At 40.7% G+C, this 15,870-nt stretch overlaps 1 protein-coding gene across 1 annotated transcript; it reads left to right on the plus strand.

Moving 5' to 3' along the window:
- Nucleotides 1-5,955: 5,955 nt before the first annotated feature.
- LOC311021229 (uncharacterized protein) lies at nucleotides 5,956-14,418 on the plus strand. The gene is made up of 5 exons (XM_084021684.1): nucleotides 5,956-6,210; nucleotides 9,054-9,095; nucleotides 9,540-9,667; nucleotides 12,809-12,865; nucleotides 13,847-14,418. Exons 1-4 carry the CDS (start codon nucleotides 6,090-6,092, stop codon nucleotides 12,863-12,865), a joined length of 348 nt encoding a protein of 115 aa, XP_083877810.1. The 5' UTR covers nucleotides 5,956-6,089; the 3' UTR covers nucleotides 13,847-14,418.
- The last annotated feature ends 1,452 nt before the right edge of the window (nucleotides 14,419-15,870 follow it).

A 15,870-nucleotide genomic window follows, 5' to 3' on the forward strand; every position in this document is an offset into this window, starting at 1 on the left:
GTGTTGTGCTGAGTCATATTCAAGTTGCTGTCAGGAGTGACAACGGGTGCGGTCAACGGATGCTGACAAAGCACCAGCAGGATTTAAATGTTCTGTATAACAACATAAGCAACATGTCATTCAACTGTACAAGATGCAGCAAATAATCTGTTTTCATCATCAATCAGCTGAACATTATGGCACTCTGAACGCATGACAGGAAGCCATCCTCCGTTTCTTCTTGGTCTGCTCTGTTTAATGAATCGAGGAGAACACAAAGCTACCTTCACTGTGGTCCATTTTACTATAAAGCTTCATTCATCAAACACATCCTCTCTGTGTGTCTGCTTCTTCTAGGTTCTAGGTTACACTGGTTAGTGTGTGTGTGTGTGTGTGTGTGTGTGTGTGTGTGTGTGTGTGTGTGTGTGTGTGTGTGTGTGTGTGTGTTTTTAGAAAAACATTTCTGAAATTTTACTGGTAGTTTCCCTTATATCTTTTATTTATTCCACAATATTATTGAGGAAATGTCCCTGATATTTTACCAATATTTCCAATGACACACCCAACAGCGTGTTCACCTGCTGCCCCAGCAGTAACTTCCCACTCACCTCCCCCCTGCTCAGCGACATTCACTCATTGTCAGATTGTCCTCGCATCTATGCCAGTCCTTGCAGCATTTACCCTTAGATTGATCTCCCGGCTTCGATCCTGCTTCATCCTGTCCATCCCTCCTCTTTGCCTGCTTCAGCTTTCTGTTCCTGGCCAAGATTCCTGCCTGTGTTTCCTGGTTTCTGTCTGCCAGCCCACACGGCTGCCTGCCGTTTTTTCTGTGCCACCTGTTCACCGTGAGTTACTCGAGTGCCGCTCCGGTAGTCTGTCCAGAGCGTCGGGAGGAAACTTGTTTGGATGGAACCTCATTAAAATGGCCCTGCAAAAGAAAACTGCATAAAACTTAAAAATGTATGTCGACTGTGTGACAAGACATTTATTAAAAAAAAAAGAAAAACATATGATTTGATGGTCAGTGACCCAGCGCTGAAGCCTGTCTATACTTTAGCTCTGGAGCAGCTCACTGGACTGGATCAAAAACACAGACGGTTTGCGACGGATCATCGGTCAAGTTGATGTCACTGGTGCATGCCGCTGCCAGAGTTGATAACTCTGAGGTTGCTGCTGTTGTTTCCCGATTCGAAGGGAGCTTGAGAACGAAGACACAGAAAGCTTTATTTACCTTCATATAACCAGGCAGATCATTAACAACAAGTTCTTATTTATAGTGATGGTCTGACAAAAAAGCAACAGGGACATGCAGCGTTAACATATGGCTACTCAGACATACGACAGTCACAAATGAAGAACAGGTTAAAGGGATAGTTCGGAATTTTGGACATAAGACCTATTTTCCAACTCAGCCGGTGTGTTCGAGACGTCTGGAGACGTTTTCAAGAAATTTCATTCAGTTCTTCTAGTTGCCGAGTTCGCTTATGCTATGGCTAGCACAAGTCAATCGTTCTAGTTTAGCATGGCATTAAAAACACTCATACCGACTCCACAGTGCACCCGAGGCAAATCCATTGTAACGGCAGACTATCGATGTACATATGTGTTGATAGAATGTTTGAAATAAAACCAACCTTGCATTTTTAAGGATTTATGTCTCAGCAGCAGCAGCAGCGTGTCATACTTCCTAGTAGGCTATGGCAGCCGAGGACTGATATCACCTAGCACTTATAAGTTACCGGTTCTATAATAGTTTGTTTATCTGCTGTCATTGCTACAGACGCAGAGTAGCCTGCAGTGCTAGTTTCTTCAATCTCACAGAAATGGCCACTTTTGGAGAATATACTGAAACTTTTGAAGACTCTGATGAGGAGTTTTTTTCCACCCAAACCCAACCAAGGTGTGAGATGGCCACTTTGAAGGCTGGGATGGAAATTAATTTGAGGTGTTTTTGTAGTCCATTCCAGTCAAGAGCAGCAGCTGACTGGAATGATGCAAGACTGAGTATGGTCTGGTTTTAGGTGTTGTTAGCAGGATGTGGAGACAGGACTGGGTGTTATATGTGATAGGGAGTTGATGCAGCAGGCGGGACAGGTAGGGGGTGTCTGTTGAAGGAGGGTCTTGTAGATGAGAGTGTGCCAGTGAATATAACGATGAGTGTGAAGTGATTCTGGCCAGTTTACCAGACAGTTTGGCGAGAGCACCCCTGTGGGTAGAATGGTCAGCGTGACCATGTCGGTAAAGGAAACCAAGTTTGGCCCGCACTAGGGATGCAAACAATTAATCGATTATCGATTAATTGGTGATAAGAAATTACTCGATTAAAATAAATTAATTGCAATTAATTAACACATTCACATTCATTGACAGTTGTCGCTCAGAGATGGGCGAGTGGCGACGTATGTAAACGAGATCAAAACCAAAACACCAAGGAAGGCTGAGGAATAGTCACCCACTTATATTAATAATAATAATAATAATAATAATAATAATAATAATAAAAATAATAGTCATAATAAACTAATAGTATAGGCTCAGCACTGTGTTTTAGTCATTTTTGTTTTCATCTTTTCTTGAATACTTAAACTCCTCAACCCCATTTAGTATGTCAACATTTGTTTCAGTACCAGCAGTTTGTAAGAAATTGGTCAGTAATTGACATGTCATATTTTGGATCTCAAAATTCACCAAATTGATGCATTAAAATGAAATTATTCAAAATATGATTTGCATTTTTCTTTATATCATAAGTAAGATAGCATTTTATGTTACGTATACAGTAGATGGAACCTATTCAGAGGGAAAGTCAGCTTCTCAGAAGGATTGCCGCTTATCAATTAATCGATCATCGATCGATAAGATGAAACAACTATTGAGTCACGAATTACTCGATAATTTGCATCCCTAGCCCGCACCTTAGACTGTGACTGACAGATGTGATGTGAAAAGCATAGTGTAGTGTCTAACCAGATGCCTTAGTATTTGTAGGTGGAGACATGCTCCAGGATTGCTCCCTCACAAGTGGAGATGTTTAATGAAGTCGGAGATTGACAATGAAACCACAGAGGTAATGACGTTTAACACCTTTAAAGTGGCTGTTGTACACCCATACCCAGCACGGAAACCAGACTGTACGCCAGAAATTATACCGAAAACATTAAGATAGTCTGAGAGATCATTGTTCACAAGCTTCTCAAATACCTTGGACACACAGGGCAGGATGGAGATAGGTCTGTAGCTATTTTGGTTGGGCTGCTCACCACCCTTAAACAGGGGACAATGGTTTCTTTCAAGTCTGAGGGTATTTTGGCCATATGGAGTGAGAGGTTGACGAGTTATGGATGCTGCAATGATGGGAGCTGCAGTTTTAATACAAAAATGCAGGAAGGTCATCAGACCCAGCTGATCTTTTTGGGGTCTAGAGCAGACAGTTCCTTTAGAACCTCCCCCTCTGTAAGAGGCCGAAGGGAGAAACTGTGTGTTGGGGGGTGGAGGTCAGGGGGGCAGGGAGGACTATGGGCTGTGGGTGGCGGTGTGGTAGGTCCTTTGGACAGAGTATTCTCAAAGACAAAGCCAGACTTTTGAAAGTATCTGCCATAACAGTCTTGTCTTAGATGACTCCAGACTCAACTACTGCAATAGCATCCTGTATGGTCTCCCCTCAACTGTTCTTCAAAAACTGCAATATGTTCAATAGTCCACTGCCCGACTGCTCACCCACACCCCCATCACGCCCATCCTCCGTCAACTTCACTGGCTTCCCATAAAACAACGCATACATTCAAGATCCTCCTCACCACCTACAGAGCCCTAAACAACCTTGCCCCTTCATACCTGACAGATCTCCTCCATCGCCCCATTCACCCCCACCGAACACGCTCCACTGTTGCCAACACCTCACCCCCATCACCAGGACCAAATACCGCACCATAGGGGACAGAGCCTTTGCCATTGCCGCCCCTACCCTCTGGAACTCCATCCCCCTGGCCATCCGTAACTCTGATTCACTGCCGTCCTTCAAAAGTCAACTCAAAACCCGTCTCTTCAACATCACTTACAACACCTGATGAATCATTTTCCACTCCTCTCTTTCTTATTTTTTTTGAGTATCTGTTTGCATGTATGTACTGTATGTATTGTCCATTTATATCCTTTTTGTTTTGTGTTTTTTTTGTAAAACGTCTTTGGGTACCTAGAAAAACGCTATATAAAACCTATGTATTATTATTCACTTTGAGTGATACAGGCATGGCTGAGGGCTTGTTCTGAAGTTTTCTCACCGTTTTCCAGAAGACATTGGGTGGGATCGGAGCTACACTGTTTGAATTGAGCCTTGAAGTATCCAGATTTGGTATGGCGTATGGCTTGTGTAGCCTTATTACGGAGCTGCCGGGATTTGAGGTAATCTGTGGGAGATTTCGATAGACTAGCTTTTCTCCATGCAGCATTTTTTTGATTGAGAAGAGATGTGTGGACCAGGAGCTGTGAACATTTTTTAACTGTCGTTTCTTGGGGGGAAGGGGGGGGGCATGGAGGAGACTGAATATAGACCGGGAGGGAGCCTGTTACGCTGCACACTACCACACTTGCTGACGAAACGATCTGGCGATGCATAGCCATCAGGCCGGTCTCTTTATACTGGAGGAAGGCGATTTGGAGATGAGTAGCACCTGGTGCAGCCTGCCGGAGATAACCACGCCCACAGCTCACAGACACACAACGAACGGGGGAGAAACATCCAGGGAAAACAAACACAGAAACAAGAGGGAAGAGGAGGGCTGCCATGCTACCATCATGACAGAGGGGATGACTTCAGCTGCAAAAGAGGTGGTGGAGCTAATCTGTCTGGTCAGTTCTTCAAATGGTGCCAGAACAGTGATTTTTTTTTTTTTTTAGTAAAGCCCACTGGTTAGCCGTAAGGGTCACTGGCAGGTCGTGGTCAGCTCCATATGCTGAAATTGACTCTCGACCATACAGTAGGTACTGTTCCACCTCTTTGCTACGTCTTGGTGCAGACGTTTGGTGGGCATTTGGAGATCTTTTTGAATATCCTCCAGCCGTGTAGTAGCGAGTGGCGAGTGTTTGAAATGCGTGACTATCTTCCTACCATTGGCCAGTGCATCACTCACACTTCTCTGTGACAGTAGCCCTTCATGCACCACCAGCTGGAGAGTGTGGGCGAAACATCCCAAACTTACATCTATCTCGTCCATGGCTTTCTTCATGTTGCTAGTGTTGTCGCGCAAAACAACACGAGCGTTGGACTTGGGGATTTTCCACTTTACTAGTATCCCCTCAATTGCTTCTGCAATTAATGTGCCAGTATTTGACCCTCGGAACTTGCTGGTGTGCAGCAACGTACTTCGAGGGGTAAATGTTGACTCTCTGAACACCCAGTGTGACGTTAAACTTAACAAAGACATGGGGCACACGTCGGAGCTCCAAATGTCTGTGGTAAAGCTGATTGCATGGAACGTACAAACCCACAACACACTGTTAGCCTTATTCTTCCAATATTTCCAGGTACTTTCCCTTATATGTTACTGATTTATTTATAATATATATATATATATACACACACAGAGATATTATTTGGGTATTTTCCATACATAGCACTTTCCCTGGTATGTTTTGTATATTTTCCTGTCATGTTTTTCTGATATTTTATATTGCAGTACTGCATTAATTAATGCGTAAAATAAAGTGCAGCACATAATCCTACAAAGCAGCTAATGACTCAGCATGGATGAAGTCTAGTTTTAACCCCTGAATCTGCTCCTCTCTTCTTTGTTTCTTTCTCTCCTTCTTTTCCTCTCTGCCTCTTTACACCAATTTCCTCTCTCTCTTTTTCCCTCTACAGCAGTGCAAGAGTCCCATGTTGCATCCATATATCACTCCCTCCCTCTCTCTCTGTCCCTCTCTCTCTCTCCCTCTCACGTGCCCTCCCTCCACCCATTCTCTCCCTCCCTCTCTCATCCATTAGCAGGAAGAACAGATCGCTGACAGACTACAAGAGGCGCCTGAGGCAGACGAAGCAGAAGAATCAGCAGAAGCAGAAGAAGAAAAGAGACAGAATAGAAAACGACTGAATAAGAAGAAAGAAGAACATCATGGAAGCTCTGAAGAAGGGATTCTCCATGGCGAAGGATGGAGTGGTGGCCGCTGCCGAGAAGACGAAGGCCGGTGTGGGTGAGGCCGCCGCCAAGACCAAGGAGGGGGTCTTCTACGTCGGTGAGAGGGCTGATGGATGGATGAATGGATGAAAAGTGAAATTTACAACAAACTGCATTTTTTGGTGGTGGAAAGTGAGATGGAGGGATGAAAAACTAGAACTGGGGTAGAAATACACAATTGCAGGAAAAGTGACATTGTGAGGGGAAGAAGGGATGATGGAGAGATGAAGGAGTGAAATGGCAAAGAAAAAAATCTGATATGGAAACTGAGGGATGGAGGGAGGACAAGAAGCTGAATCCTAAAATATGCATTTCATCATGACATTGTGTGTTACATTTGAAGGTACTGGGGTCTGTTTGCAGCAGGAACAAACTGGGAGGAGTAGAGTGATGGAGGAAGGGGCAGGTGGAGGACAAGAAACTGAATATTAAAATAAAAAAAAGAAAGAGAGGAGACATTTCATCATGATATTGTGCATTCAATTTGAAGATGCTGAAGCCTGTTTGCAGCATGAATGAGGGATAAAAGAGGATGGACGGAGAGATAAAAAGAGAGAAAATGGATGAATAGAGGGAGTTCCTCAGCTGCAGCTTTTTTGTGTGGACATCCCAAATACTTTTAATCTATCCATCAGCTTGTGGACGTTGTGGCAGCTCTCTGCTGGTCAATGCAGGTAGAGGCATCGGCAGCGCCATCATGAGGCCAAACATTACCTGCCATCGCTTCCACCAGGCAGCGTACAGAGATTGAAACTAAACCCCGAAACTACTTTCTCAGCTCAAAACCAACATTAGATAGCGAGACATCTCTCAATATTTAGCTATTAGAACGGTAATAATTGTCATGAGGATTTGAATCAGGTTTTGTTAATTGTCATATTATGACCTAAACGTAAAACGATTCGGGACATTTCAGTTCATAGATCATCCCATGCGGATCAATCCTTATATCTGTTTATTGATAATGATTGTACTGATCAACAGCCTAAAAAAAGCAGATCCATTACAGATCAAACCTGCAGGTTCATCAACTATGCATCCTATGTAGTGCTTCCTGTAACTGACCGAAGCTACAGTGCGTGTTTGTGCTGTAACTGAATCACAGACTGTGTTCACTCAGACAAAGAGTCTGTTCAGTTTGATCCATCTCATGACCAACACAACGCCTACAGAGAGAACAGTCGCTCTCCATCTATGGAATATGGACCAATCCACCACAACTAGAAGCCAGCTAAGAAGTGATGTCCATTAGATACTGATCTGAAAAGACACACAGCATATCATTGCCACATTTGGCCCAATCAGAAAAACAGACAAATAATAAATGTAGCAATGTAGTGGAGTGAATGAAGTAAGAATCAAATCATGAAGAGCAGAGCAGAGGCTTTGTGCTGGTTGTCTTAAACTAGGTGACATGAATTAATTATTCAGTTTGTCTCTGCAGAAGAAACCAGGTCAGATCCAAAGTGACCCAGATTAGTTTCTTTATTTTCTTTATTTTACATAAAAACGCTGAAGTTTTAATTCTAATAAAGCAGGTCACTGTTATACGGACAATCAGTAAAAGGTCTCACAGTAAATTTAGTGAACAAAAACACACACAATTTACTTATTTCTACTTTGCTGTTTTTTCTTTTCTGGTGTTTCTACAACTATGGTCACTTTTCATTCTCCCAAATATAAACAAAAAGAATCAACCTCTATGAACTTAAATGTTAACCATCAAAGTATGTAAAACACATCACTAGTTACATAGACTTACATATAGTAAGAATATTTTATCTGTAACATGTCTTGATTGTATCATTTACATGTTATTTTTAACTATTATTTCATACTTTTTTTCTAATTTGTAAAATATGTTTTAAGACATTTTAAATTAATTCAGCTTTCTGCATTATTGTAAATGCTGATATAAATAAATAATTAAAAAAATGGCTACGTTTTTTCTACGCCATGAAAATGAAGATCTTAATCTTCAATGTCAGTCTTCACACACAAAATATAAAATGTGTTGCAATTCTAATGTCTAATATCTCAACCCAACACCTAAAGCGAGTACATGAAAACTATTTTTTTTTGTGTTGATATTGCAGCTAGTATAAGGTCTGCTATGTTAGCTTTGACTCTTAGCATCATATGTATTCAACAGTAATATTTTTAAAATTCAGTTCAAAACACGCAGTTACTAAGCGGCATGATACAGATCCACAATGAATACATCAGAAGAAAAGATTATCTTGATATTGACGTCACCTTGTGAACCTGTCGCCCATGCTCACTCACTATCTTGTGTTTCCATAGAAACTAGATTTTACTTTGAAAATAAACTTTCACTATGGCATTCAATGTCGCAGTAAGGATGAATACTGTTACCAGTAAAGCAAAACTACTTTTAATAGGTGGTAAAGTAATATATACAGTTTATATGTTAATATATATGTACATACATACATTTCATTCAATCACATAATTTAATAATTATGTTTTATGTTGAGATGTACAGTATAATAGCGGTGTATATAGCCTTTTAACCAAGCATGATATCACTAACTTTTTATCATAAATCCCAAATTTCACTGCTGAGACTTAAAAATGCTTAGATGCAGGAGACCCTAGCAGTTAAAACGAATTAAACCAAGTAGAAACAATTCGGACCAAGCCAGGAAATGTGGCTTAGAGAGACTCTGGTGCTCTGGAACACTACTACTTTTGTCCACAGGGAGAGCCGAAAACCACACAATAACGTTCCTCGTAGAAGCTTGGTAACGTGAGCCGCCAAGTGCAAAATATATGAATTCATTAATGAGTATAACATGGGAGTTAACCTATATATGTACTTTTCTGGACCTACTTATGTCAGTCAACGGTTCAACCATGTTTGTTTCTTCTCTTTTCCAGGAAACAAGACAATGGAGGGAGTGGTGACAGGTGTTAACTCGGGTAAACTACCTGACACACCCTAATTAACAGAAACATGCAACATGTTTTTCTTTTTCAGGATGTCCCAGAGACTATTTATAACCCAAAGCATCTGGTTGGCAAGAATGTCAGCGGGACAAACAGAGACACTAAACTCAATGAATAAGAGATTGATGAGAAATGTTGAAGTTGATCAGTTTTAAATCCCTTTTTATCACATTAGGTAATTAATGTATCAGACGTCAGAGGAACGTATGCCTTACTGCGAAAACAGTGTTATTCATTGCATCCTTCGTGTCATTTATTTACCAGCAATTCAGCAGTCTCTTTTTTGAATTGATATGTCTAAATTGATACTTTTATCATTATAAACAGCTGATAGTAAACTTTTATATGTTAGTTAATATTTATGATGCTATACAGTATTTTTAATTGTATTTCTTCTTCCTGTTACCTGTCGTCCAGTCTCCCAGAAGTCAAATGAACAGGCCAACATTGTTGCTGACACTGCGGTTGCCGGGGCCAACGAGGTTGCCCAGGCAGCTGTGGAGGGTGTGGAGAACGCTGCGGTAGCAAGTGGATTCGTCAGCGTGGTGAGTGATGTCACGTCACATGACCTGAAATTGTGAATTTGGATAGTTTTTTGGTAAATAATACTATCTATTAATGTGTCCTTACATATTTCTTCCTTTCCTTTTTTATTTATACTTATAATTTCAGTAAAAGATTTAACTTATTTGCTTTTGAGAACTCTGAATGGAAGCTGATTTGTAATAAGTTTGTTCTGTAAGAGTTGACAAACTCTTTCACACCGGACATAAAGAACACTTCCGCCTTGTGTTGAGTGAGTGATCATTTGGAAGGAAGGATGCTGAAATAACTACATATTTCGACACAGTCAAAAAACACATCGACTTGGAGACAGGGGAACAGGAAGTGTAAAAACGCTGACTCATGTCTGTATAAATCATACACTAATTCATATTATAACCTATGTTAATACCCTTCATTTTTTGTCTTCACAAACCTCTGGTGATTGGCTGAGAACAGGAGGAAGCTGGACCAGTGGTGCCTGATTAGTCGACAGGGGGGAGGGGGCAAATCATGACTTTGTGTGTGTGTCATCTGCGTTAGTGGTAATACTGGTACAGTTGACTGCATTTTGATTCTGCAAAAAAAAAAGAATAAAGTCTGTTACTGTACCGTAGATCAGATAATAAATGCAGCCTGGTTTTTCCCACATGTAGTAGTTGTAGTTTTGTTGCCTCAACCTGACTATTTGTAGGGTGATTTGTTTTGTTCATTAACCACATTGGTCAAACTGTTAAAAACTGTTATTGTTTGGTCCAGAAATCAATAATTTTTCCTGGAAATATAATTGAGTAAAGAATAGTTGAATGGAAACGTAACTCTGTCGGAGACAGTGCTGATAAATCAATGACGAAAAGTAAGAAAACTACATTAACTTTAGCACTTTTGCTAGTACAAGTTTGCTAGCACTTTACTGCAGTATTTCCACTTTCCACTACTTTATACGTCTACTCCACTACATCTCAGAGAGAAATATACTTTTCACTACTCTACATTTATTTGACTACTTACTGCTACTAATTGCTAGTTGCTTTGCATGTTCACATTAATAATATCAAATTTGGTGATAAGAGAGGCTAAGCCCTGCCCCTTCCATTGTGAGAAAGAAGGCAAACGACCAGTTGTTAGTGTGAGTAATGTTACATCCTGGTACCAAAGACACAGACATCGTAGCTTCTGAGAGACATGCCACTTACAATCTACCCAGTAGTACTGTAGCAGTCCCTCTCATTTATTTAGCTGAATGTCTGTCAGAGGAACTGCCCACTGAGTTGATTGGAGGTTTATTCAGATCACCTGTTGAAGGTCCGTTCAGGTGTTGATTCACCTAATGAAAAACAACCAGTTTGTGAGAACGCCCTTTCTATATGGTTTAATAAAGGTGGAGAACTGAACATCTAGGACAATCTGGTCCTACGTGTTAAAGTAATATAGTTAAAGTAGAAGCTTTTTATGTGCTCTAACTGTAGCATGAAATTAGCTTAGTAGCAATAGTATATGCAGTAGCAGCAGTGTTGTTATAGTAAGAACAGTATTGATTCCAGAGGAGTAATTAACTGATGTGACTTTACAAGACCCCAGACTTATTGTATTACAGATATTTAAGCATAAATACAATGCAGCAAGAAAGCTGCTAATATGAATGTATGATTCATAGATTTATAACTCAAACAAAGCATGAAGGAGAAGGATGCATGGTATGTGGTTGGCAGAAAAAAAACAAGCATTATTTCTGCTAAAATCCATTTGCTGGTCATCAATATGCAGATAATGCCTTTTTTTACTTGACTAACAACAACTGCTTTCTCCCTTTAGAGAAAGAGAGAAAGTAATCCTTTTCAACACCACAATGAATATGATACTAGTTGTGTTTTCTTGAACTCAATGTCAAACAACAAGAAATATGTTAGGTTAGTTCAGGTTAAAAAGGTTGGGCTCATCTTTGGCTTCAACTCAAAACAAAGATTTCTCTTTTCTGTTTCTGTTTGTACAAATTAAAAGATACTCATCTCCCAAAGCAATAGATTTGTAAAAGATTGTTAAATGGTTCAGGAGACACCAAATGGAAGTTCATTTTGTCAGTAGGATAGCAAAATGATTAATTTATACCTGGAGATACATTTATCTACATACATTTTTCTTTTACTTTATTCACAAAATGAAAGTTGAATTTTCTCTGCCCAAATGTACTTTTTTTTCTACTCCACATTTACAACAATTCTTTGAGAATTTCCAAAGATGAGACGTGTTTCTCAGCAACACCATAACGGCGGATTCACACCGGCCCCTGTTCACACCAGACGTGTATTTCTCCGCGACGGTCGACAAGCGCTTCTGCTCAGCTTTTGTTCATTCAGAACTATTTTTTTCATTATGAAGTAAATAACCCCATAAAATGAAAACGCCATGTTTCTGTAACCAAGAAGTTTGTACACTTCTTTTATTTATCCGTTCTCTCAGAGAGAGAGACAGAGAGAGAGACACACACAGACGCACACACACACACACACACACACACACACACACACACACACACACAGAGAGTGTGTATGGAAGTAGACAGTAGTAGTGCAGATATACCGTTGAAATACACATTTGTTTATCTACTCTTCACATTTATTAAATGTATTGTCTCTTCCTGTTTCCCAGTGCGAGTTTAGATACACAAATATGATCGCAGTTGTCAATCGCGGTATTTTATTTTGAAAATTGCTTTTATTTTGAAAATTTACCGGATTGTCTCGTGTTTCTCTGTGGGATTTCCTGCCAGAATTGACGTGTTCGCTCGCGGCACGCGCAAAAAATAGAGTAGACGCCGAAACGATTGCTTCATTTGCGGCGCTCCGCGTCTGGTGTGAACTACACTATCGCTTAACAAGGGCGCCAAAAGGAAGCGGGCTCCGCTAGGCGCCTATTCGCAGCGCTTCCGCGGACAGTGTGAACCAGGCGTAATAGAAAGTACATATTTAAGAAGGAAAACTAAGAAAATTCAGCTTTGCCAACTGTTCACAAGTAACATTTGGAGAGTGAGACATTAGTCAGATGTTATTTGTTGGGAGATGTGTAGCTTTCTATATGAATGGATGTTTAAAGAGGCGACGTGTGCTGGCAGTCATGTGACCTCTGCTCTGTTTCTCCTATAGGCTGACCTCCCAAAAACAGAAGCAGGTGGAGAACAGACTGAACAGGCTGCACAGTAGGTGAGAAAACAATTCAACATTTAAACCAAAACTGGAGGAAATAGTGAATTTGTTGGGGATTATTTTCAGCATCCACATGATCCACATGTGGTGCTCTAGTGCGGATGACTCACTGAAACTGACCTTAGGTCTGTTTAACTCTAATCACCCCGTCAGGCAACTCTTGTCTCCTACAAATTAACATTCCCATACAACTAAACTGCTCTCTCAATTATGTTTTTAAACCAACACACAACAAAACAAAAAGCAAACAAAAACACAACAAAACTGCAACAGGATTGTAACGGTATTGAACGGTATTGGTCTTCCGTTTACCACCCAGACCTCCAACTGTTCATGAAACACTTACACAATTGAATATTTTGGTTTGGTGCTGAGGGACATGAATTTTTTTTTGTGTTTACTTTTTTTTCTGTCAGTCAGGATGACTTTACACTACAAAGCAATGTTAGGTTTAGGCAGCCAAAGCAACATTTAGTTTAGGCAATCAAAGCAACATGAGGTTTAGGCAACCAAAGCAGCATTAGGTATACGCAAGGCAATCAAAGCAACATTAGGTTTAGGCATACAAAGGCAACGTTAGGTTTAGGCAACAAAACCTCTTAGTTAGGTTTAGGAAAACAGTCACAAACGTCACTTCACAACAGACTTTGAAATATAATAAATAAAAGTGACAGGCAACAGGGTCACATGTGCTTTGACGACAGTCTTAAAGCAGGTAGTTATACAGTCACAAAATTGAATATATTGGTTTCGTGCTGAGTGGCATTAATTGTGTTTTTTTTTTGTGTTGCATGGAACGACTTCTTCTGCCAGTTGGGACGACATTAGGTTACAAAACAAAAGTACATTTTAGACAACAAAATATCTTAGTTTGGAAAAAAACAACCAGGACAATCCCCCTCCTGACTGAATCTGAATATAAAACATTTTTAAGGTTCACAATAATATAATTTCCTCCATTTTTTCTTTTTCTCTCAGAATCTCGTCCTCGCTCACCTCCAGTTACTTCCTGTTTGGTCCTGTCCAGTGAGCAACGAGAGAAGCGTCGTACAACCCTTTGACCTCTGATTCATCCCCTTCTCATGTGTGTAGCTTAATCTCATTAACCAATAGAAACCCTCCTCATCGTATTCCCCCCTGTTGATATGGTTACACTGCCTCAGCATCATAACTCCACTCCTCATACACACACAAAGACACTCACATTTAATCAGGTTTTACGCTCTCAACTGATTGGTCAGTGGGGGCTGACATCACCCACCAGGCCGAATGTGTCCTATTAGCCCTGCCCCACCCTGCTGTCAATCACAAGGCTGACCCTGTCACCTCTGACCAACAAATATCTGAAGCCTAAAGCAGGTTGTTTTACTGGCATACACTTAAAACAGTAGAAAACCCACACACAGTTAACTGATAATTAAAACAGGCACATTAACTAATAATTTTAGTAGGCACACACACTAACAAATAATGAACACACACACAACTGCAGTGTTTCTGATAATAATTGAGAGCTGATTTCTGTGAAATAAAAATCTGTTTGAAATCCACCTGCAGCTCTTTGTTTCTTATTCACTGTGAATAGCAGAATATTAAAATAGAATAATGTTAATTTTTACCCTTTTGGAGCCAACATCATCAAAATAGCAATGCGCATGAGTTAGAAGCTTTATACATTCAATTTAAATTATGAGCAGCATCTAAATGTTTGGCTGTTACATTTTCAGTTGTCAGAATCGATATTCCTACAGAGAACAGGATTCAGACAGGAACATGATCGTTTTAGAGCAACAGGTGTTTCAGTTTAACTAGTGGCCTTGTTAACTGGTGACCTTCAGCTGAATGCGTCTGGGGTTGCTTGTAGTAACCATACACTGTATATATTAAATGGATGTAGTAGTGACATCACTCATTGGTTTGTGGTTTGTAGGGTCCTTTTCTCAGACTTTTATACAATCGGACTTCTTTTTGCAAACAGAGGAGTCACCCCCTGCTGGCCAGCAGAGAGAAGGCAAGTCCAAGGCATTGCAGCATTGGCTTCACTTTTCAGAAAAGGTTGCTGCCTGGTAGTAACTTCAGTAAATGGTTGTCATACTTTCAAATCTTCCTTCTCAGGAGTAGGACCAACGTAAACAAAAAAGCCAAATTCAAAAGGGTAAATTCAACTTTTTTTTTTAAACAGCTGCATAAGTTCGATATAAAAAGTATGAAATATACTCTGCAGAGGAGTGTCGCTTCACTTCAGCTGTTCAGACGGCGTGTAAGCAGTTAGCTGTCTCGCTTCCACAGAGAAAGAGCCCCATCTACAGTCAAGCCTTCGGTATTATGCTCCCTAATCAGAGGAGGATCATCTTCTGATTGGTTGAGAGGCCTAAGAATGTCCATGCTTCATTGACTCTAGTTGTTGGGGGACCTTGCATGTCCCTGGCCCCTGTTCTAATTTTGGAGACTTTAGGAACTACAAGTAACCCTTTATTCTGAGACAGTAGACAGACAGTAGGAGTTTAACATCAGTAGGAGTTTAACATCAGGAAATTGCAGGTCATCCAGGATTTTATGTCATCAACACATGCCTGGAGTTTAAATAGCTGATTGGTTTCTTCTGGATCTCTTCCTGGTTCATCGTTCGTGGGATCCGGGGTACTCCTGCCATGTATCCATCACTCCGCATCGACCCCAAACACCTGTCAGCCCTGCCCATCACGATATCATAATTTTTTCTCTCATGTCAGATACCACGTCCTTGGGGAAGCATAAAACGTTGGTGTTTTTACTGCAAAAGCTTCTCACATCTTTAACAGCAGAGTCACCCACAATCAGAGCCCAGTCATTAGCTGTCCCTGTAGCCTTTTACTCTCTGTTTCTTTCAGCTCTTCCCCCGTTGTGAGTAGATGAAAAAGTATCCAGGTTGTTAGACGGGGATCCAGGATCCCGCAGCAGCAAATCTGTTCTCCAGTTGCACACATGGTTGTTTAGGAAGTTTGTTGTTATTCCTCCCTTTA

The sequence above is a fragment of the Eutrigla gurnardus genome (genome assembly GCF_963514095.1).
Source record: "Eutrigla gurnardus genome assembly, chromosome: 11".
NCBI classification, from domain to species: Eukaryota; Metazoa; Chordata; class Actinopteri; order Perciformes; family Triglidae; genus Eutrigla; species Eutrigla gurnardus.

Excerpts from the sequence above, each read along its gene's own strand:
- LOC311021229 (XM_084021684.1), top strand. The coding sequence starts at position 6,090 with ATGGAAGCTCTGAAGAAGGGATTCTCCATGGCGAAGGATGGAGTGGTG. Across the intron at positions 6,211-9,053 it reads GGAGGGGGTCTTCTACGTCG|GAAACAAGACAATGGAGGGA; the intron begins GTGAGAGGGCTG and ends TCTCTTTTCCAG. Across the intron at positions 9,096-9,539 it reads GGTGACAGGTGTTAACTCGG|TCTCCCAGAAGTCAAATGAA; the intron begins GTAAACTACCTG and ends CCTGTCGTCCAG.